Source organism: Pleuronectes platessa, chromosome 16 (genome assembly GCF_947347685.1).
Source record: "Pleuronectes platessa chromosome 16, fPlePla1.1, whole genome shotgun sequence".
In the NCBI taxonomy this organism is placed as follows: domain Eukaryota; kingdom Metazoa; phylum Chordata; class Actinopteri; order Pleuronectiformes; family Pleuronectidae; genus Pleuronectes; species Pleuronectes platessa.
This window is the reverse complement of record NC_070641.1, coordinates 15,117,763-15,139,892: the sequence shown is the minus strand read 5'-3', so window position 1 is coordinate 15,139,892 and position 22,130 is coordinate 15,117,763. Positions and strand designations below refer to the sequence as shown.

Here is a 22,130-nt window from a genome sequence, read left to right as displayed (position 1 = left end):
CTTTTATTTTTAGAAATAATAACCAATTATCCAAACTGCTCTAAGACATTTAAGCTCTGTCCACAACACATCTCAGTCACATCAGTAAAAAAAACCAGATATAACTCGACGTTAACATTAAAAAACGATAAAGAATCACCCTGGCAGTCACTTGTCTATCTATACAAATCGGCACCGATATTGATGGCTACAATCAGACAGACATATCGCAGCAGTGATTAGGGCCTTAGCCCATGTGCGGTGACGTTCAAAGCCCAGCCTGAGAGCTGGAGACAGATCAGTCTCCTGGGAAAAGCTTCTCACTCCGGAGCTTCTCCAAAGCGTCTGGACTGGCTGTCGACACTCCCTGCCTTTAATGTATGATCAAGAAAAGCTTTAACTCATTACTCTCTTATACGCCCCTCCCCATTCTTGTCCTAACTGCTTTCGTATGTTTAATAATACTGCCTTCAGATGTAATTTGTTCTACTAAGACGCATAAGGAGAAAGTCGTACAGTAATGCACCACTTCACCAGTGCAGAGACCTTCTGACAACTTATAATGCGGACAGGGAAAAAAATCTGTTGGGTCAAGAGCATGGTTAATTTATTTTATTCAACAGAAATGTTATACATTACAAAAGATCTATACAAAAATACACTTTATACAAATTTGTGATCATTTGCGTCCATGTCTGCTCACAGCATTTCATCTCAACGGCCAGCTTCTCAAAGCAACAGCTCTGCAGTTTACAGTATTTCACAAAACTAGGGGTCACAACTAGCTATTAAAGACTGTAATAATTAGCCCAACAAATTATTTTCTTCACAAAAAGTAGTTTTCTGTCCTAATGGTCCTCGTGGGATCATTAAACTGAACATCACTCAACCAAAGGTTCCGAAGGCCTGCTGTGGAAGTCACTCCTGGGGAACACAAATCCAGTCTCGGCTCTACTAAAAAAGGTGCTGGGTCAAATTCCAGGTGCCGCGTCCTTGATCACCTATGCGATGCCTGGGCTCTCAGGCTTGAGCCCGAGTTGCTTCCAGCTGTACGTGGGCAGCATTTGTAAGCATAGTGAGTCACCCGAGAGCCGCACAAATAAATAGTGTGAGGTGTTGTGCAGCTATGCTGACTCATGGTGAAGACACGTCGGTTTAATACTCCACTGGTGGAAAATCATCAGAGGCAGTTGGGTTAGAAAACCCCACATTAGCCTCTTCCTTGCAGCCCCAGCATCCCCCTCTGCTGTGATGAAAGGAGAGAGCGCACCTCCACTACTCGCCTCTTTTGTTTATTTACCTTCAGAATTACACCCTGCTCCTCTTGGACCGTGTTCCGATGTGTTTTGTTATGTTTCCTTTCAAACAGAATATCTATGCGTGTGGTCTCTTGCTATGTTTGGCTAACACATGCACACATTTGTGCATGCACACTCCCATTCAACTTTCCCCCTGTGCCAGAGGTCCCCTTTGCCCTTCCCCCCACCTCTAACTAAACATAGCAGGACAGCAAAAGGGAACTTCAAAGTGGCTGGAGGGGGTACTCCTTTTTTCCTGGCACTTGTCATCATCTAAGGGACTGGCTGCTCCCCTTATTACTCTAATTGCTTCCAACTGCTCCAGGAGGCTTTGATGAAGGGCGCCATGGAGCACGCTGGAAGCACCTGTTGTTGCACAGAGAAGAACAGGTGGGCCTTAGTCGTGGTGGCATGGAGGCGAGTGGACAGCACTGCTGATTTGCACTTAAAAAGCACACAACTCGTATAAAGACAGAGAGAATTTCAATGAATCTCTGATATGATAGAGATTATGAAATTGCAGTTGTACAAAACAGATAAAATGTTCTCATTAAACTAGACGTGTTGCAGTAGGGCTGATGTAGGGACATGCAGGCAGCACTCTGGCTCCATCTTGTGGCTCCGCTGTGCTAGAAGTCCAGCAGCTGCAGCACAGAAGAGATGAAAAACCAAGGGATTAATTTTGGAACGTAAATATGTCCATCCAATAATGATACATGTGTTAAACTACATATTACATACAGAATACCAGTCAAACGTGGAACTTCAGGAATCCACTTAATCGATACATTGAAAACATCTAAATCTCCCATGCTGATCACTTGGCTTTGAACCTGAACCCCAATCAAGATGTATTTTGTTGAGATGAATAAATCAATAAAACTTTTTCAACATTATTAAAGTTAGCAACTCAAAAAAAGGAAGAACTTTGGCCGTCCATCTGAGCCTGCACTTGTTCTCACGATCGAGTAATAAAAGCAGAGATAATATAGAGAAGTGCAGATTATCAGCACAGAAAATCAATTGTACAGTGTAATGTAAAGAATCCGGGGGGGGTGTATATCATTAAAATAATTCAGAATTCAGGAACCAAACAAGAAAGCTCCTACTGAGAGTCTTCCTCTTCTGAGCAAGCAGGTAACATAATGGCTTTGGCATTTCATGATTATAATTTGTGGCTCTGGAGTAACATATGAAAATGGAGGTCACAAGTGGTCAGATCTAAGTACATGTTCACAACTGCATCCTGAATGAGTCTCCTGTGACGTCTTGGGATTGAATCTCACTTCCCCGCTCTATATGCAAATAAACATGCTTGACATTTGTGTTCACAAAGACCAAATGATGTTGATGTTACCCAGTCTGAGTGCGGCCGATGAAAATGTTTGTGTGTCGGTGTGTGTTGACGCGAGAGGGAATGAGATCAAGCTTAGAAAAGTAGGCAACTGATCCGTGTTGATTTTGTAGTACTGGCTACAGACAAATCAACATATTGGCACTGAGAGGCTTAAAAATAAGTTTGATTCATTCTGGGTCAGAGGATGTCAGCTTAGTGGACGGTCCTTCACATGTGTGTTCAAAAAGAGGAAAGATTGTGTTCACATGCATCCTAATGTGGTTTGATCTCAGGACACATTTGGGTGCATTCAGACTTAGCGCTGACCACTTGTGCTTGGATCACTCAGGACAGGCCTGAAGGGGGTTGATGTACGCACCAGCTGAGGTAGGATCTTTTCAAAGTGCTCGATATCTACTTGGTTGCAGTCCTCGGATTCGGCTTGTTTCAGTGATCTCACGGCAGCTTCTGCAAAGGAGATGGAAATATCAGTTTGGTGATTTGATGGATTGATCGCTGTGTGTCAGACTTTGACACACGCGGGCCTCTTACCTTCCACAAACACTTTCAGCAGCTCGGCCATCAGCAGGGCGGCATCCCCGCTCACTGTAACAGAAGGAGGACGGTTGAGTTGTAGAATTACAAAGAAAAAACAGAAACTACGGAGGAGGTCACTTGTGTCCCGACCACATCTACACAACTCACGTTTGTTTTTCTCCTCCTTGAAGAAACCTTTCAAGAGTTTGTCCACGGTCTCCTGTGAGTGAGGAGAATGAAACACGAGTGGATTTTAGGGATGAGAATAAGATGATAGTCGTAGTTTTTCAGGGTAAATTCACACTCCAGAACCTTTACCTATTTGTGTCGGGGTTTTAAAGACAACTTTAGGGTTGTTGTGAACCCACAAAAAGTACAAAAACACACACCTACATACAAAAAAGTCCCCAACTTGACATCTCAGACAGACCACTACTGGTTTCTATCTCGCAACCTGGTGGTGCGTTCACGTACGTGTTGTCCTCGTATCAAATTGCGTTCGAAAACACCGTCAATTTACTTTAAATCTACTGTTTAGTCAAAAGTAGTGAAGTAGAAAAGTGACAACAGAGCTACACTTATCAAACATCGTGCACTGCTCTATCATTCCGCGCACACATCTCGTCAATCCAGTGAATACCTCGTAGCGACATGTGGAAAATTAAAAGGCGCATCTGGGTCACTGATAATGTTTAATGAGTATACAAAAGATGCAAGAAGAGACGGTAGCGATGAGTGAATATCTGACTACGAAGAGGAATCGTTTACTTTTACCTTTCTAAAGCCTGGTGCCGTATCCTGCTGCTCCGCCATATTTGTTCTGTGAGAGAAGCTTGGCGCTCTGCTCAGGGATTGGCCACCGATCTCTGACGTCGGACGCACAGTCCCACGTTGACGGTCGCAGTTAAAACAACTAAATATCCATTCACTTTTTTATTTCACGTCAGTTATTTTACTTTACTTTAATGCCAATGTGTGAATACTTTGATGTAACTGCTATTATTATTACTATTATTATTATCTTTTTTTGCAAGGATTTTGTGCTTAAATTTGAAAAGTGCCCCATAAACACAACATATCCTTATTACTATAATTATGATAATGAAAATGGGAATTACTGCGTATTGTACAGCCTACACTGTAGATTAATGTCTCCCATCATTTGCAATCTCATTATCTTACCACGTGCAATCATGTGACATGGTTTATATTTCTACTAATATTATTTTCTCATGTTTATATTGCCTGAACAATTTTTTCACTGAAGCTTATTATTCTTAGCATTCCATTTGCTACTGAATTTCTGTAAGAGGGAAAGGAAAGAAGGCAAAAATGAACCCAGAAGCTGTCAAGACCATTCATGTGTTTTTTAAACAAAGAGACAGAGGTTAAGATCAGCAATGTGGGAAAATCATGTAGTTTATTTGTGTATCAAAAATCATGAATTCACAAACAATGGCGACATTTTTGCTGATAATCTATATCTTACCCCTACTAATGACTACAACTTTATTTTATCACATTACATGTCATTTTCAGATGCTTTACCCAAAGTGACTTACAAATAGTCCATCAACATCTATGAGGGGCCATTTGTGGCTCAGTATTTTGCCCAAGGACACTTCAGCATGCAGGTGGGGAAGACTGACATTTCGCCGACATTTTTTCGTTGGAGGACAACCTCTCTACTCCTCAGCCACATCCGCCCCATTTCCAAATCACAGTAGACAAACAACTCATACAAATATGCTAAATAAGATTAATATGGTCTATATCACTGCAGTTTACACCCGAGCTTCATAATCAGGTGAGCAAACAGTGTGCTATGCTATCTAGGCTGCTCTGGGTATATAAAAAAGGTTGCGTTTTTTATTTTTTTATTCTTCTTCTTCTTCCATTCCATCATCTAACCACTGAGCATCTTCCAGTATGTAGCCCAGACCCATTGATCGCCGTGGTCTCGGCTTTGAAGCTGCTGCGATGATCTCCGCCTCTGATTCATCCTCCTCGATCTAAAAGATAGATACATTTTTTCTTATTTACTAAAACCTTAAATAAGGACACAGTGAGCAAATCCTTACTTTAAAATGCAAATAGAAGCATTTCTTCACATAAGATCCAATCACGAGAACAGGCTTTGACAGGAGAGGGACATTGGCGTCTGCTCACCTTTGGACTCACAACTCGTCTCACTCCCACTTCATTGCCTCCAATAAAGTGAGGACCGGCCCAGTCTGCTCTGTCTGCTTCATCCTCCAAAGAAAACCTCACATAGGCCACAGCCTTATTATTCTCCTTGTTGGAGCCCTTGCTTATCTGCAAATCCATATCAAGATAAAATTTCATTTTGAGACAAATCTCAGATCTTTATGATTAATACAAAAAATACATTAGTCACTTATAAAGCTGTATCTGCTTAAGTCCTCACCTTACACCTTGTGATGGTGCCCCATTCTCTAAAGTAAGCTCGTATATATCCTTCGTTCAAATACGGGTTCAGATCTTTTATCACCAGTCCGTGATCCTGTTAAATTCCAGAAAATCACCAGAGTCATACATTTATACTGCAGCTTAGGTCAAAAAGAAAGAAAAAAGTGATGCTCTCTTCAGCCCAAGTTAAAGAATCAGAGAAATTGTTCACCAGGTCATAGTTTTCACCCAAAGCAGACATGAATTTCTTTGGAAGACTGATGTACACTCTTTTTTTTGGTGCGTCCATGTTATCTGGAGGGAGTAGGAAAACATTAGTGTTGATTATAAAATGATTTAAATAAAACAATGAGTAGAATTTGCAAAAAATTTTAATTTACTTTTTCATTTCTGCAAATTAGGAACATGTTTGTTAACAATCTGATTCTCTTTGCAGATGAGGAGTGAAATCATGGATGTGTTTACTTACCAGAGTTCAGTGAGCTGTTGATGTGAGTTGCACCTGCTCTACAGAGAAGACTGACTCCGTGACCTGCTGCGATGTGCATTCATATAGTGTCGTTCTACGTCACCTCCTCGCTGGAAATTTGGTTGAAGTAATTTTATTTACTGCTCAAAGTCACTCAACTTGTTCTGCCAGTGTTTTCCAGAAACAGCTGCAGGAGGCAGGTGAATTTTCAACAGTTGACAATGGACAGGTATGTGAATGCATGTTATTTCCCCTTCCGATGGGTTAGTGTTACCACATAGTGTAATGTGGCAGGCTGAATGTGGCACACACATTTGGAAATCACACACAAGAAAATCATTATTATTAAGAGTGGTTATTATTACATCAGATAAATGAAACAATTTTACTAATTTCCCCAAAACACTTCAAGATGGTCACTCAACTAACAATCCATTTATTTTGTCTTTGTGCACAACACATTTAATATCATAATTCTGCATATACAGTATACAAGCAGTATATATAAAACAACAACCCTGTTGGCAGAGATGGGATCAGAGCTGCTCAGCCACAACCTGGAAAATAAGAAAAGAATGTAAATGTGAGGTCCTTAAAACAGTGAAACCATACATTGCAACCACAATAATATAAACAGCAATGACAACACTCACCTTATCTATGAGAAACCAGACTATTCTGTTCACAAGTCGCTTGCAGTTTGGTGATGAGGAACTTTTTGTCCTTACCCTCCTGTATTTAAGAGCAAAACACACACACAATACACACTGAATTCAATATCAATGTGCCAGGCAGCTGTCATGCATTTTTAGCAATGCTAGCACAGAGGAGTGATTTGTAGAGATTGTGTTGACCTTGGTGGGGATTTTAAACATTTCACATGTTCTCATAGCATTGTTTAAATAAAATGATCATGCCTACGTTTTCTATTTGACTTTCTAACTGACTGATGATTTTCTTTTGGCCATCAACAACTTGGGCATGAAAGTATATCAGCAATCTGAAACAACAGAAAGCACAAGGGATCCATTTAGACTCAAAGAGCATAATTAAAGATATTTTTCACACTAGGTCACAAGTGTTAAATGTTTCAAGGTTGCAGATTCTCAATATAACCATGACAATGCATTCAAAATTCGAGATACAGTCGCCTGATGCTACATTTTAATCTCAACTTCTATGCAAGGAGAATCTTAGGCTCTGCTAGCAGCATTGAATAAGCAAATCCTACATATCCAACTATGATACGGCGAAAGAAGTGATTGGTGAAACTGGACGGTGTCACCACTCACAAGAAGACGCCACTGGTGAGGAATAAGAAAACTGGGTTCTCCACCAGAGCGTTGTAGACCGTGCTGAGCCAAGATAAGACTGGGTGGGTGTTCTTCAGCTCCTGGGCCCACAGGCTCGCTGACTCAAACATTGTGGGGAGATTCCTGAATGGTCCGTACCCGGATGAGGGTTTTCTCCTGTAGATTGAAACAAGAGAATACACACTGTAGTCTTGGGCAGCAACACACTGACAAGATGAAAAAATAAAACAGGGTTGGCAATGGCTGCTACACTCTTCATGGTGTAAACAAGTCTGAAAAAAGAACAGTGTATTTGTAATGGTGCGCAGCCTCAAGCTCATTTATTTCTACTGTAGGTAGGGGAGAGCGGGGTAATGTGGGACATTTTTTACATTTGCTCCCCTCTAGGCGAGCTAAAATGATATATCAGTAAAATGTACACATTTCCCATTAATTCAGGATGTGTTCTAGCAATGGAGATGATCAGAATGTCTTCAGGACAAAGGGCAGTGAAAATATGATTGTTTTAAAAAAAAGTGGTCTTGTGTCCCACTTTACCCCAGCTACGGGGTAAAGTGGTCAACTTACCTTTTCCACTTTAAAACTACCATAACAACACATGTTGTAATAGTTAAAATCCCGACAGCTAGATTGACAACCACTAATATCGGACTAGTAACAGAATCATGGGGATTGGTCAATAAAGCACATTTATGATTATTATGATTCATAGGATCTCTTGCACACCCTAGCTTACCGGCACATTGTTTCTCTGTCCAATTGGCAGAGACAGGGATATTGTTTTTCTCTGCGTATTCAAATGCCAGTTCACGGCACTTAACTGGAGCAAGGCCATGGAACTGGTCAGCTACAGTGCCTTGCATAAGTATTCACCCCCTTTGGACTTTTCTACATTTTGTCATGGTATAACCACAGATTCAAATTTATTTCATCGTGAGTTTATGTAATGGACCAACACAAAATAGTGCATCATTTGGAAGTGGGGGGAAATATTACATGGATTTCACAATTATTTACAAATAAAAATCTGAAAAGTGTTGAGTGCATATGTATTCACCCCCTTTACTGTGAAACCCCTAACAAAGATCTGGTGCGACCAATTGCATTCACAAGTCACATTTGCAAGTCACATAATTAGTAAATAGGGTCCAACTGTCTGCAATTTAATCTCAGTATAAATACACCTGTTCTGTGACGGACTCAGAGTTTGTTGGAGATCATTACTGAACAAACAGCATCATGAAGACCAAGGAGCTCACCAAACAGGTCAGGGATAAAGTTGTGGAGAAATATGAAGCAGGGTTAGGTTATAAAAAAATATCCAGAGCTTTGAACATCTCTCTGAGCACCATAAAATCCATCATAAGAAAATGGAAAGAATATGGCACAACCGCAAACCTACCAAGAGGAGGCCGTCCACCCAAACTGAAGAGTCGGACAAGGAGAAAATTAATCAGAGAAGCAACCAGGAGGCCCATGGTTACTCTGGAGGAGTTGCAGAGATCCACAGCTGAGGTGGGAGAATCTGTCCACAGGACAACTATTAGTCGTCTACTCCACAAATCTGGCCTTTATGGAAGAGTGGCAAGAAGAAAGCCATTGTTGAAAGGGATCCATAAAAAATCCCGTTTGGAGTTTGCCAGAAGCCATGTGGGAGACACAGCAAACATGTGGAAGAAGGTGCTCTGGTCAGATGAGACCAAAATTGAACTTTTTGGCCTCAATGCAAAACGCTATGTGTGGCGAAAACCCAACACTGCCCATCACCCTGAGCACACCATCCCAACAGTGAAACATGGTGGTGGTAGCATCATGCTGTGGGGATGCTTCTCTTCAGCAGGTACAGGGAAACTGGTCAGAATAGAGGGAAAGATGGATGGAGCCAAATACAGGGAAATCCTTGAAGAAAATCTGATGCAGTCTGCAAAAGACTTGAGACTGGGGCGAAGGGTTCATCTTCGAGCAGGACAATGACCCTAAACATACAGCCAGAGCTACAAAGGAATGGTTTGGATTAAAGAATGTTAATGTCTTAAAATGGCCCAGTCAAAGCCCAGACCTCAATCCAATAGAGAATCTATGGCAAGACTTGAAGATTGCGGTTCACAGACGGTCTCCATCCAATCTGACTGAGCTTCATCTTTTTTGCCAAGAAGAATGGACAAACCTTTCCATCTCTAGATGTGCAAAGCTGGTAGAGACATACCCCAAAAGACTTGCAGCTGTAATTGCAGCGAAAGGGGGTTCTACCAAGTTTTGACACAGGGGGGTGAATACTTATGCACCCAACAGATGTTAACTTTTTTGTTCTCATTATTGTTTGTGTCACAATAAAATTTATTTTGCACCTCAAAATACTATGCATGTTTTGTTGATCAAACGGGAAAAAGTTTATTTAAGTCCATTTGAATTCCAGTTAGTAACAGTACATAATGGGAAAAAGTCCAAGGGGGGTGAATACTTATGCAAGGCACTGTAGTTGTTTCAAGTGTTTGGCTCCTCCTCCATCTCATCTGTGAATATTCTCTTTACCTCAGCTACTGCACCCAACGCTACTGATTTTACTTTCCCTTTCTCTTTTCTTTATGAATCTTTTGAGGGTTGTCTTGTCAATATTTCTATCCCTTCCAGCTTTTCTTAAGGACTTCTTTCCTTGCATGACCTCAGCGGCTGCACTCTCCATCTCTGTGAGGGGTGTTTGGACCCAGGTTGTCTTCCTGGTGTGTAGTTTCTTGGCATGATGGCTTTTCTACAATGTTTAAGGCATTAAAAATAAATATAACACTAGAATATGTTTAAGACTAAACTTAACTTGTGCTTCATGGTGGGGTAAAGTGAGACAGTGTCTCACTTTACCCCACAGCCACCGTTTTAGAAAAACAACATCTCTTAGCAATTCAGGCTAATCTTCAGCTAGCATCAATCACATGGTTTTATGTGTTGGAAGTTCACCAACATGTATGATATAAGTTTTTTTTGTGAAAAAACATACTTTCCACAGCACCAACTTGTCCTTCATGGCAAGGGGGGAATGGGAGGGGCTTGAAAACATAATGATCACATGACCACAAATGTGTTCCGTTGCCTAGATACAGGGGGTGTCTCACATTACCCAATGTCCCACATTACCCCGCTCTCCCTTACATACATTTAAAAAAAGACTATAGTTTGTCATTTTGTTTAAAATATTCCTTTAAGGAATACATTGCTAAATTTTCATTTTAAAATGAATTACTTTAAACAGCTTGGTGCCGTAGATATAAGCAGACATTTCCTTTACACTTTCTTAAACGTTGAGGGACAGGGAATTTTTTGACATTTTCACTGATAACTCAGTCGAAAACAAAACAGGCTTTTTAAGAGGACTGATAATTATGAGTGCGTGCAGGTTGGTCAAGACCATACCTGTCAGTGTTAAACATCTTTATTTGTTTTTGTCTTTCATCTTTTACCATAAACAAAAGCAGAGAATCCTAAGCCTGCGTCAATGGTAGTATTGTGTACTAAATGTTCTACTGTCAGCGGGGTATTTAGGGAAGTAAGTGCTGCTGAAGACGTGGAATTCTCATGTGTCTTTTGTGTTGAGTCGTGCGAGCACATGCAAATTTCACTCACGTCCAAATCATGTAAGAGACAGACACGGCAGCGCCGACAAATGATGGGAAACACAACATAGTAATGAACAGTGTTGTCATCTGTGTGGCCCTCCAGGGCTTTCTGGGGGCCTGACAGTTTACCATCAGACTGCCCTGTCGAAGAAAGCAGACAAACAACATTGTTTGTAACATCAGTCACAGTGAGCAACTGTGAGTCAAACATTAACTGACCTTCTTGATGTAAAACAGCACAAGCAGTTTTATAATTTGCAATGCGGGTAGAAGTGGAGCAAACAGCACACCGATCCTGGGAAGAACAGAGGACCAGTTAATGTTGAACTCACCTTTCCTATGAATTGAAATGCTTTCCAAAATGTGGTGTAACTGTGTATTAACCAAGTTAGAGTTTGTCCATAAATGAGCTCCATCACATTACGGGCAATGTCAAACACTGGCTTTCGGTCCCTTCCCCTCACTTGCTTGGAAAAGAGCCTACAGGGGAAGATGGCGGTTAGCTCCACTGAGCACTGTGCTTTCAGAAAAATATGGCACATGACTTGCGGGTAGAGCACCAACTTGCCTCCACAGGAACTCTCCAAGAAAGGTGTAAAGCAGCGTGAAGAGAAAGTCCATCAGGAGTAGGCGGTACACTTCCTGACCCACAAAGTTCTCCCAGCACTGTGGACAGCAGAGACATAAACGTGAAAAAACGCCAAAAAGTGGATTCAAGGGCGTTTCACCGAATTGTAATTAGAATGATATCTGCGTTTATGTTTGTATATATGAACATTTTTATTTTACAGAATAAACAATGCAGAAATTAATTTATGTTAACAATTTGTGTTAACATTGTGTATAGTCTTGATTCAGGATCTATACATTTGTTTGTATTTGTGTTTTCTTTTTATTTATTAAAAAATCTTTCCCAATAATACAATATATATATATCATTCAAATTTTAAATTTTTTAGCCCATATTAACAATCACAATTTATCTCATAGTGCATAACTAGAGGCGACATCCTGTGCATTGACCTCCAGTTAGCCCCATTGTGTCTTAACAACATTATTTCCACCTTCTCCAAACTATTTTGACAGTATGTAACACGAGACTCTTTCAACCTGGAACTGATTCCTTCCTGGTTCCACAGAAATTCTCCTCAGCCAGTGGTAACACAGCATTCCAACAATAGTGATCTTCAACAACAGGTTCCTGAGAAAAATATATTGAAACAACATATTTTCCATTTGACAAAAGCAGCTCAAGGTTTCACTAAATACAAACAAGATGTGATAATTTTATAAATCTAAATAGTACTTGATTTAAATTAAATGCAGTATATGTATTCATGTTATTTGAGTTTATCTTTCATAATGGCATTGTACCTTTATTTACCTGACTGAAGCACATTCTCAGTGTAGCCACACTTTCTTCTATTTTATCTATAACAATATTGCACTTGTAAATCCAATATCAATATATGGGCTCAGTGGTGTGGGGTGTATGTGCTGTCATGTTCCAAAATGTGTTTGTCCTCCAAGGATGGTTTTATGGGTTTCATGATTAAAACATTTGATGAACTTGCTATATCATTAAAATATATTACGAGAAAACTTCAGTAGTTCCTTTGACTCCCTATTTGTATTAGGAGACAGATCTCAATTATCAAAGATATACAATGGACTTCATAAGTAATTATAAGGTTTGGACTGAAATCTTCCAGAATTGTATTCATCCAATAGAAGCTCCAAATGAAAATACCAAGTAAATGGTAAAGAAACAAGACAACTTTTGGTTTATCTTTATTCAAAACCTGCGAACAGAGAAAACTGCCTCTGTAAATAAAATAATAATAATAAAAGAACATTTGAATGTACTTGTTTCTGTTAAAAGATGAAATTTTGGTGCGTTGTGACTGATTGTGATTTATTTGTAGTTTTTTAACCCGTGGTTCTTTCTCACCTGAAGATGGAAACATGGACACTGACACTGGGTGAGTCGCGTTTCTCGACCCAGGCACACAGGTTGAAGAGGCCCGGGAGGAGCAGGTTGATGCCCGACACCACTGCAGGTAAGAGCAGCAACTTAGTGTCTCCTTCATGTTTAATGGTGTCCTCTGAAGTAACCTTGTGAGGGAAGAGTAAAGTTGAATCAACCTTTTTGCCAAGATTTTAATTTATTGATTGATTGGTTCTAACTTTGCTTTTCCTGGCAAGAGGAGTCAAAATGGCTACTGTGGAAAAAATATTTGAATCTCCTTCACGTATGCCATGAGCCAGGAATGCTCAGAATGGTGTTGGCAAGCTTTACTCTGTTTACCTGTTACATCATGATAAACCTGTTTCAAGGAAAATCTCTACCTCAGAGCTGTAATTAAAATTATTTTAAATCCTAGAGATGACAAAACAGTCGTAGCTTCTTTCATCATCCACGCTTCTTGATGATAAAAGGATAAAACCTTGGAACGAGTACAGTCTGTTCAGAACTCAGATGCTCAGCTTCAGTAATCACATACACCCCTTTTAGCCTCTTTTTACCGGCTCCCGTTGGTTTTATGGTTGGTTCTAAGATTGTGTTGATCAAATGGCTCCTGGTTGTATTTGAGATATTTTTTAATACCATGAGATAATTTGCATAACTTGAGATCTTCCGGCAGAGATGTTCTCACTGTTATAGAAACAAAGTATCCTTTCACCACAGAGCCTTCATTTGCACTGAGGGCTGTCAAAGCTCTGTTTTGAAAAAGTTCTGTAAGAATGAAGTTTATTATTATTATTAAGAATGCGAAACCCACATTTTTTGAAGGTAAAGAGAACAAACTGATGATGCTCATATGAAGTAAACATGAGACAAATCTATATTAGGAAAAAGCCTGTAAGTGTCACTGTGTCATTTGGGTTTAAAATCTTCGACAGTTCCACTTCCATTTCTCGTTTTGTACAACAGAAACTTAAGAGAAATATGTGTTTTAGGGTGGGCAGAGAACACATGCAATTCATGCTCTTGATAAAATTTGTCTGCCAGATGGCTTTTTACAATGTTTATGACATTAAAAACGGGGGAAACAAATTTTTTGGACAACACGTCTCTTCGTCTCATATTTTTTAAGAGCATTTCACATATACCAAAAAACGTCTGACAGGACAACAAAAAGGGGAAGTTTACAAACAGCACAGGAAGGAAATTATCAGGGTTATTTTTGTGGTGTAGTGTTGAGCAACTTCACACATCATTTTGCAGATGTACATGAAATATTTTGTGTCTGGTTGCACTTCATTTTCTGCACAAGTTTTCTCAAACCTCTGACAGGAAGTGGATCCCCATGGCACACAGGCCGATGCTGGCCAGACACACAGTCCACGCCACCAAGTGCACGATGAGGTGGCAGAGTCGCTGGTTGCAGCTCTTTTCACCGTCTCCTGTGATCATCTCAGACAGAAGCTCCTGTTGGAAACAGCAGCGTTAATGACCAGCGACATTTGTGTCTCAGCTTTATTAAACGTGACTGCTGCGATTGATGATAATATATTATATATTAAAAAAATCTTCCCCTTGTGCGAAAATGGCCATCTCAAGTTTGTTTGCGTGCAGGCTGAGGAGCCAGGTTGCTAAATGCATCTTTAAAACTTCCCCTGTGTGAACCTGCTGAGCCGAAACTAACAGAGCATGATCATGACGAAGAATGTGACACTGCGCTCAGTCTGTCAAAATGATTGTTATCAGGATTTTTTAAATGACATGTTATTTTTTTTTTTTATGGTTTACAACCTCACATTTACTCTTTGGTTTCGAAAAGGAGACGTCAACGTCAGGTTTTCTGACATCTGTCCGTATTCACACTAAAGACAGACTGAAGGAATATTTAAACGGACGCATACTTTGAGCTGATTGCTGATTTTCTCAGACTGAAATCTGACAGACGTCTTCTTGCTCAGTTTGAAGTCCCAGGCACAGAAAACGTTCACTGCCAGATTCCCTTTCGACTTGAGGACGTGAAAGCTTCTCCCGAAGGACTTGGAAATGCTGCAGGAGAACAATATAGACATAAAACTCACAGCACACGTGGCCTGAAATGAAATAAATGCATGAATAATTCACCCATTTTCTAACCTGTACACCAGGATGATTAAGATAATGAAGAAGGTGGAGGCGATGGTGAGGGAGTAGGCTGCAGGTATGTTGTATGTCCCCGTTTGGCACAAAGGTGGGTTAGAGGATTCCCCAGTGGAACCAGGGGTCCCATTAACCTGACAAGTTGTGAGGCTGGTGTTGGTGTAGTAGCCATAAAACATCACACTATGAGAGAAGTAGCCCTGCCACAGATAACGAAAGATCCGGTTCAAGAGAAAGGAATAAACATGTATACACTGCTCTGACCTTACTCCACCTTACCGTGCCTGTTAAAAGCTCAAGACCAGTGAAAGTGTCAAGGTTATGACCAGGAGGAGGAGGAGGAGGATGGATGGCTTGAGGGATGACCACGAACAGGCCGTTGAAGATGAAGAGCAGGAGGTTCAAGCCCAGGAGGGTTCGGAGGAACAGGAAATAGGAGAGCACTCCGGTTCCGAAACGTCCGCTCACCCTCTTCATGGCTGAATGCCACAGCTGGAGGGAGCCGAGGACGGTGAGGCAGCGGAACAGGCATTGACGACAAGTCTGAGGGGAGAAAAACACCAGCGTGTGACTGATGCATACGATCATTTAAACCTCATCACGTATAAGCACAACATTTGTACTCACCCTTAGAATGTGCCCACTCCAGCATGGAATAACTCTGCTGGTAGTTGAACCTATGTCCCTAAAAGCAAGTCGCCTAGGAAATGACAGGCAAGGGAGTTATTTAAAACTTGTTATCGCAGTTGCAGCTAATCTATTTTACTGGTAATCTCATGTTTCCAGGGTCACACGTACCTGATCTCCTTCTTACTGCCCAGGCTGAGTGGCATGGCCCGCAGCTTCCGCTTGCCCTCCCTCACAGAGAGGCCCCGGAGGTCGGCCACCAGCTCGTCCTTCTTGTTGGACACTACTGCAGCATTATATTTCCCTGTGTGGGCACAAGGAGAATATTTTGAATATTTCATCTCATCCCACCAATGGCCGCAGAAATGTTTTCAGGCCTGTCGACAACTTAAACAGTAAAAGCCCATTTCAGCTCACCAGCTCTGCTGCTCGGCATGTGAGAGAGGACCTTCTGGGTGGCAGCTGAACACTGGGGCCTCCGCAGAGATGTGATCGGCTCTGCATCAAGAGCATCTTCCCCCATGTCGTCTTCCCCTGTATATATTCTCCTATTTCTTTTTTTGTGATGCTCTATTCCTTTTTGAAAAGACAGCAAAGGTTAGATGATGACAATTTACACAATTATGGTTGCAGGTTGATATCAAACCAAGAATAGTTTTAACTCAACCTGATTTATCGTTCTGTATTTTTGCAAATGCTTATTGGATGCAAGGGTGATGGTATATTCTCAGAATGCATCGTCATTATGTCCTGAGTCCTTTGAGAGAGTTTATTTGAACACTGACCACTGGAACTAAAGTGTAAGTGGAATATTTATTTTTACTATAAATATATATATATATATATATATATATATATATATGGGCTCAACTATAAAGTTTAAAAGATTTGCGTTGCATTAAACTACATCAATCTGTATTTGTACCTGTGCTTTCCATCATATCCAGCTGCAGGGTCTCAGGGCGCCCCTGGGGGCCATCTGCCGGTTCACCGAAGGAGCCCTGACCTGGTTGACCTTCACTCAGATTCCTGCAGGAGAGCCACGAAATATGGAAATTCTCAACACTGACCTCCCTCAGTACAGGAGCATGTACAGTTTCAAACTGAAGCTGAACCGTCTTTAGTTGTCAACGGCTGAAGCTGCAGGTACAGAGTGGCTCCACTTTTTATACAGTAATGCAGATGCTTGAAATAGGCACACTGGCCTAGCATTGTTGTGTCCCGACAAAGAATTTACTAACATTTAATGTATCTAAAAAACAAAAGTACAAGAAGTAACAGACCAGAAAGACAGAAAGTGAACTTACTCATAGTCAGAATCCATTGGACAAATGTCAACATCGAACCTCACGCTGCGCGACCCGCTCCGTGATGATCCCATTTTACTGCAAACCACAGCTCCCAGGGGATCTCTCTTTCTCACCTGGCACTGCATTCAATACAGGACCATCGGCTCCTCTGTTTATCCTTCCACTATTTAAAGTCAAGCACTGTTCACTGCTCTTTGCTGATGTTCTCGGCCATCCTCGGTCTGACCCTTATCACCGAGCTGCTGGGACATCAACCCCCTCCTCACCAAATGTCACAAATGTAGAGAGGATGCAGATGAGAGACAAAGAGGAGGTCAGCCGCAGTCTAACCTTGACTAATATCAAACAACGTGTCACTTCCTCTTTCCCATCTCTCTCCACACAGCTGTGACTTATTTGCAATTGGTGCCAAGCATTACCTGCCGGCGTATCTTTAAACAATGTCTACATTAACATTTGCAGTGTAAAGTGTTATTTCTAAAAGGTTCACGTGGAAGCATCAGTCTGGTTTCATAGGTGTTTTATCAATCTGACGTTGCTTTGAGCTGCAGTCTCTTGAACTGAGTGCATTCAGAATCACGATTCTTTACTGCCCACTAGTGGCCACAGAGCGAAGCTGTTAATGCTAAATTAAGTTATTCAAAACGATGTCCATCCATGCAGACACAGAAGTTACAGTAATTTGGAGGGGGAACAAAGACAGAAGCAGGTGCCAATTAAAATCAGAATGACGTAGGATTAAGAGATGCTTAGACTTGGTGGTTGTAGTTGTGCGTGTTTTTACGTTTGTACGTAGAACTAAAAGTGAAGCTGATTTTCACTTAGTGAACCGTTACTTTTATAAACACAGGGGTTGCTGTTTACTATTAGATGTTTTATTTTTAGTTGTACAAACAGAGGAAGGATTTAAATTTTCTAGTTTTTTCATAGGAACAAAAGTGAAGTGAGTTTCTTACTTCTTTCTTTTAGCAGTTTCCGTTTACTAGGAGCTCCTGAAACTTAATCAGTTGAACACATTTTAGTTCGGAATCATGATTAATAGGGTTTTAATCGTGATGGTGGTCACGGTGAGGAACTGCCAAAGTTAAAATAATTTGGAGGGGGGAAATAACGGATGAATATTAAAAGAAGGATTCACCACTTTATTTAAAGTGAGGAGTGAGGGGAATTTTGTTTTATTTCTCGGATTTGTGCGGTAGTGAAGGTGGAAACGTTACTCTAAGCTTTCCGCAGTTGAAGGGGGAGCTCCTGAACGCACCGCGGCAGGGGGGCGGGCTCAGTGAAGTTTTCAGGAAGTGTGACTTTCCTTAAAACCGAAACTGTCCGAAGTTTGACAGGAAGTTTCTTCTCATCCAGCAGCTCGACCCTCGATCGCTGACAAATCAATAATCGCTAGAAAATGCAGGGCAGCGCTTACGGGGCCTCTTTGGCCGGCGGTACTTTCGATGTCTTGGACTTTGTCAGAAAGCCTCAGACCATCCTGCGCTGCCTGAGTTGGGTGAGTGAGACCGCCACGGCGCTAGCATCACAGCTAGCATCAGGGTTAGCCAGCTGTCACCGCACCGACCCCGTGCGAGCAGATGTTCGCTGCCCGGCTCGACACGGACCGGTCCGTGCCGCGGCCGCTCGGTGTAATGAGCCGCTCACACCGAGCAGGAGCCGGAGGGAAGCGTACAACCTCAAATACACATTAAATAAAGTTCCAATAAGTTTTGTTCTGTCGCAATAGTTGGACGCTAACTCAGGTTAGCTAGCACGTCCTGGTGCTGTGTCACCGCACTAAACGCCGCCAGATGAGGGGACGGCATTTTAATTTTAAATAGTTTTTCTCCGAGTAGTTCTGGTTTAAAAGTGAGACCAGTGTTGTTTTCAAGTGCAGGAACCCGTGACTCATTCTTCGCTGGGGGTTTCCGCGTCAGAAACCATTACACTTGCTCTGCAGCGTCACCTGTTGCCCTGCACGGTCTTCTTCAGACGATTCATTTCAGCAAGATGGATGATTCATTTTAGTAACAGTCACTTTTCTTTATGTGTCCTCATTCATAAACTTTTACACGCTTATTCTATCACTTGGTTATAGTTATTTGCTGCTGCTGCTATAACATAACCATCTTTATAAATATTTATACACACACTCCTATATATACTGGGAGAGTGAAGCCTCCAATATATACAGTATAATGACAATAAAGATCCTTGATTAGAATTCGCTTTACAGTATCAGTAAAAAACAATGTACACTGGTTTTGTTGTTAAAAAGCACTTTCACCTTATTTCTTGAATCCAGAAAAATAAAATTACCGAGGCTCTAACTGCACTAACATTACGGTACAATCATTAAGAGTCAATCTAAGTTATGAGTACCTGTAATATCTTTATTTTGATCATCTAACAATTCTTAACCCAATGATCTTCAATATGAAATTAAAAACAAAGAGAAGCAGCTAATTGGATAAACCATAACATGTAGTTTATCGCCAAAATTGTTGCTGATTCGTTTATCTTCAGTCATCTATTTGACTGATGGATTAATCTCCGCTCTTGTGTGAAAAGTGGATGAGCAACAGGAATCCCGGAGGATTCAGTGTTGGAATAGATCAGGTTTTAAAATTCTCCAGTGTCGTCTGCTCAGCTCCACTGTGAGAAGGGGCTCAAGAGATGTTTCAATAAATTGTTTATGGGGAAAGCTTCATGTGATGTGAATCATATGATAGGAAAGGAAGCAGGCAGCCCTGCTGCTGCCTTTTACTTCCCTCCCTCTCTTGGCATTAACCCTGTGTGTCCCTTCTCTGCAGTTGTTTTCCATTGTCGTATTCGCGACTATCACAGCAGAGGGCTACATTAACCCAGCTTCATCGAAAGAAGCCCCATGCATGTTCAACGGCCAAGACAGTGCCTGCAGCTATGGGGTGGGGATCGGAGTCCTGGCCTTCCTGGCTTGTGTTGTCTTCCTCATACTGGACGCCTACTTCCCACAGATCAGCAACGCCAAGGAGAGAAAATACATTGTCATAGGAGATTTAGTCTTCTCAGGTGAGAGTCTGGTTTCACTGCAGTTGAACTAAAATAAAGGAAATGTATATATAAAAAATAAAAAAAGGAAGTGCCGCAGTCGAGGTAAATGTTGTCACCTTCTGTCACGTCTGAGCTGTATTTTTTAATTTTTTTATAGCCGCTTGGACATTGCTGTGGTTCATCTGCTTCTGTGTCCTGGCCAGCCTGTGGTCCCACACTGCCGATAAGACTGCTCTCCATGGTGATGCCGCGCAGGCTGTTGTGGCCTTCTCCTTCTTCTCAGCCATCACCTGGGTAAGCATCTCATCCTCTCCTCCTGGTGTGGCCATCATTTGACTAACAACGTTTTTTGATTTGATAACACACAGCTGAGCTGGCTTTAAGCTGAGGGCTGGGAAAACACTTCACTCACTGTTTCACACGTCTCTCAACAGGGTCTCTCGTCCTACTTTGCATATGTACGGTATACTCAGGGCGTGAGTGACTTTGACCAGGACTACAGAGACCCAGCTGGCGAGCAAACTACTCCATACCCACCCGCCCCGTACCCGAGTGGTCCCACGGGCTACCAGCAGTCACCTTTCTCCCAAAATCAGGAGGCGCCAGGGGACTACAAACCTCCAACCTACTGAAGAACTGAGATTCAAATGCATGAAACCAACAGGGGAGTTTTCTTATTTTTTTCAAGTAAAGACATGTGCCAATGTTTGAATTTACAACCTGGATGGTTCTCTGCACTCCAATGTTCTTCCTGCACAAGTGTTTGCATGTTTTTGGGTGCCATGATGTGTTTTTAGTTCGTTCCGATGTTGTAAGTTTTGGTCCATTTCGGTTGTTGGTTTCCCAGTTGTTCACACACACAAACACGCAGCAAGTGAACTCTAAAGTTGTCAAATTCTTTTTAAAGGAGATTGTCTTGTTAAGAGTGAAGATGACTGTGCCATTTTTTCTTTGTGCCAAAACATAAGGACTTCTTCTATTCTCCTTTTATTTTGTGCAATTTGAGAGCTGCTGATGTCAAAGCACAAATCAACAAACAGGTTAGGTTTTTGTGTTGTCTGGAAATCTGCTTTGCATTGTTCAGATGCATTAAAAAAAATGTTATGAACATGTTTCTGTTTAGTACACATTGTTCTTGAATGTAAAATTCATTTACAGCAGAAATCAGTCCCTTTAAAATGATCCAGGTGTCTTTTTTGCTCATAAAACAAACCCTTGTTATTTAATCTATGGGTGCATTGACAATGTTCTCTCTGTAACTACTGTAACGCCATGTTGTTTCTTTTTTTAAATCACCAACCACTGAAAAAATGGCTTTTATGCACTGAGGCTGGGAGCAGTTAATTTCCCATATCTGATTAAATATTGGTTGCGAAGGTTTAAATCCGACATTTTAGTTTATTATTTAAGTTTAATTTCTATTTTTTGAGGTAGCCAAACCAATGATGTCGGCTACCTCTGTAGAATTCTGTATGCCTTATTTAGTTCACCTTCACTTTGTATTCTTTAACTGATATAATTCACATTGTTTGATTTCAGGAATTCTTTAATGTTGTGGAAATTGATGTATTTATTATCCAACCTAATCCCTTTCAGTCAAGGTGCATGACAATCAAACCATTGTTTTCGACGTTTCTTTTCCCCCCTAGCTTGTCCTTGTTTGTAATCATACCTTTTTACACATGCTGCAGTTTTACTGTCAGGTTCAGAGGCTTTACAATTGTTCCCCACTGAAGTGCCTTATACAGTGTTTTGTATAACACAAGGTGTGTCAAATAAAAAATTATCTGGCTTTGAAGCTCTGGTGATTTATATCCTCCTGTAGAGAAGGAGCCGGACTCCGTGCAGGGATGTGATCTCCTTTGGTAAATATTTGAGTTGTGATTGTGTAGAGGACATTGTGGAGAGTGGAGACGGAACCTTTATGCTGCAAAGGAACACAGCAAGTGTATTGTATGGATCTTATACAGAGGTGTAACAAAAGAAAGATTTATGACTCAAATATTCTCACATATCTAGATTAACCAACACAAACTGATTGAAATAGCCAACTATCCAGCTTGAGAGTGCAGCTAAACACGACTTAAACGAATAGAATAGGAATAA

At 41.2% G+C, this 22,130-nt stretch overlaps 4 protein-coding genes across 4 annotated transcripts; 1 reads left to right on the top strand and 3 right to left on the bottom strand.

The window, feature by feature from the left end:
- Window positions 1-576: 576 nt before the first annotated feature.
- Window positions 577-3,988, bottom strand: cenpx (centromere protein X). Its single transcript, XM_053443317.1, has 5 exons — window positions 3,925-3,988; window positions 3,319-3,370; window positions 3,166-3,219; window positions 2,993-3,081; window positions 577-1,921 (listed from the first exon to the last, which is right to left on the bottom strand). Exons 1-5 carry the CDS (start codon window positions 3,961-3,963, stop codon window positions 1,907-1,909), a joined length of 249 nt encoding a protein of 82 aa, XP_053299292.1. The 5' UTR covers window positions 3,964-3,988; the 3' UTR covers window positions 577-1,906.
- Window positions 3,989-4,560: 572 nt separating this feature from the next.
- On the bottom strand, window positions 4,561-6,334 carry LOC128458028 (uncharacterized). Its single transcript, XM_053442623.1, has 5 exons — window positions 6,050-6,334; window positions 5,792-5,874; window positions 5,579-5,674; window positions 5,320-5,466; window positions 4,561-5,162 (listed from the first exon to the last, which is right to left on the bottom strand). The coding sequence occupies exons 1-5, from the start codon at window positions 6,126-6,128 to the stop codon at window positions 5,028-5,030; spliced, it is 540 nt and encodes a 179-aa protein (XP_053298598.1). The 5' UTR covers window positions 6,129-6,334; the 3' UTR covers window positions 4,561-5,027.
- Window positions 6,335-6,469: 135 nt separating this feature from the next.
- Window positions 6,470-18,505, bottom strand: LOC128458023 (transmembrane channel-like protein 6). Its single transcript, XM_053442614.1, has 19 exons — window positions 17,007-18,505; window positions 16,625-16,728; window positions 16,117-16,275; window positions 15,871-16,003; window positions 15,700-15,772; window positions 15,352-15,615; window positions 15,070-15,272; window positions 14,838-14,982; window positions 14,260-14,403; window positions 12,922-13,085; window positions 12,081-12,171; window positions 11,539-11,636; window positions 11,355-11,450; window positions 11,190-11,265; window positions 10,978-11,111; window positions 7,342-7,518; window positions 6,971-7,049; window positions 6,703-6,781; window positions 6,470-6,606 (listed from the first exon to the last, which is right to left on the bottom strand). Exons 1-18 carry the CDS (start codon window positions 17,132-17,134, stop codon window positions 6,704-6,706), a joined length of 2,346 nt encoding a protein of 781 aa, XP_053298589.1. The 5' UTR covers window positions 17,135-18,505; the 3' UTR covers window positions 6,470-6,606; window position 6,703.
- syngr2a (synaptogyrin 2a) lies at window positions 18,296-21,822 on the top strand. The gene is made up of 4 exons (XM_053442622.1): window positions 18,296-18,507; window positions 19,805-20,042; window positions 20,182-20,318; window positions 20,459-21,822. The coding sequence occupies exons 1-4, from the start codon at window positions 18,409-18,411 to the stop codon at window positions 20,654-20,656; spliced, it is 672 nt and encodes a 223-aa protein (XP_053298597.1). The 5' UTR covers window positions 18,296-18,408; the 3' UTR covers window positions 20,657-21,822.
- Window positions 21,823-22,130: the final 308 nt, after the last annotated feature.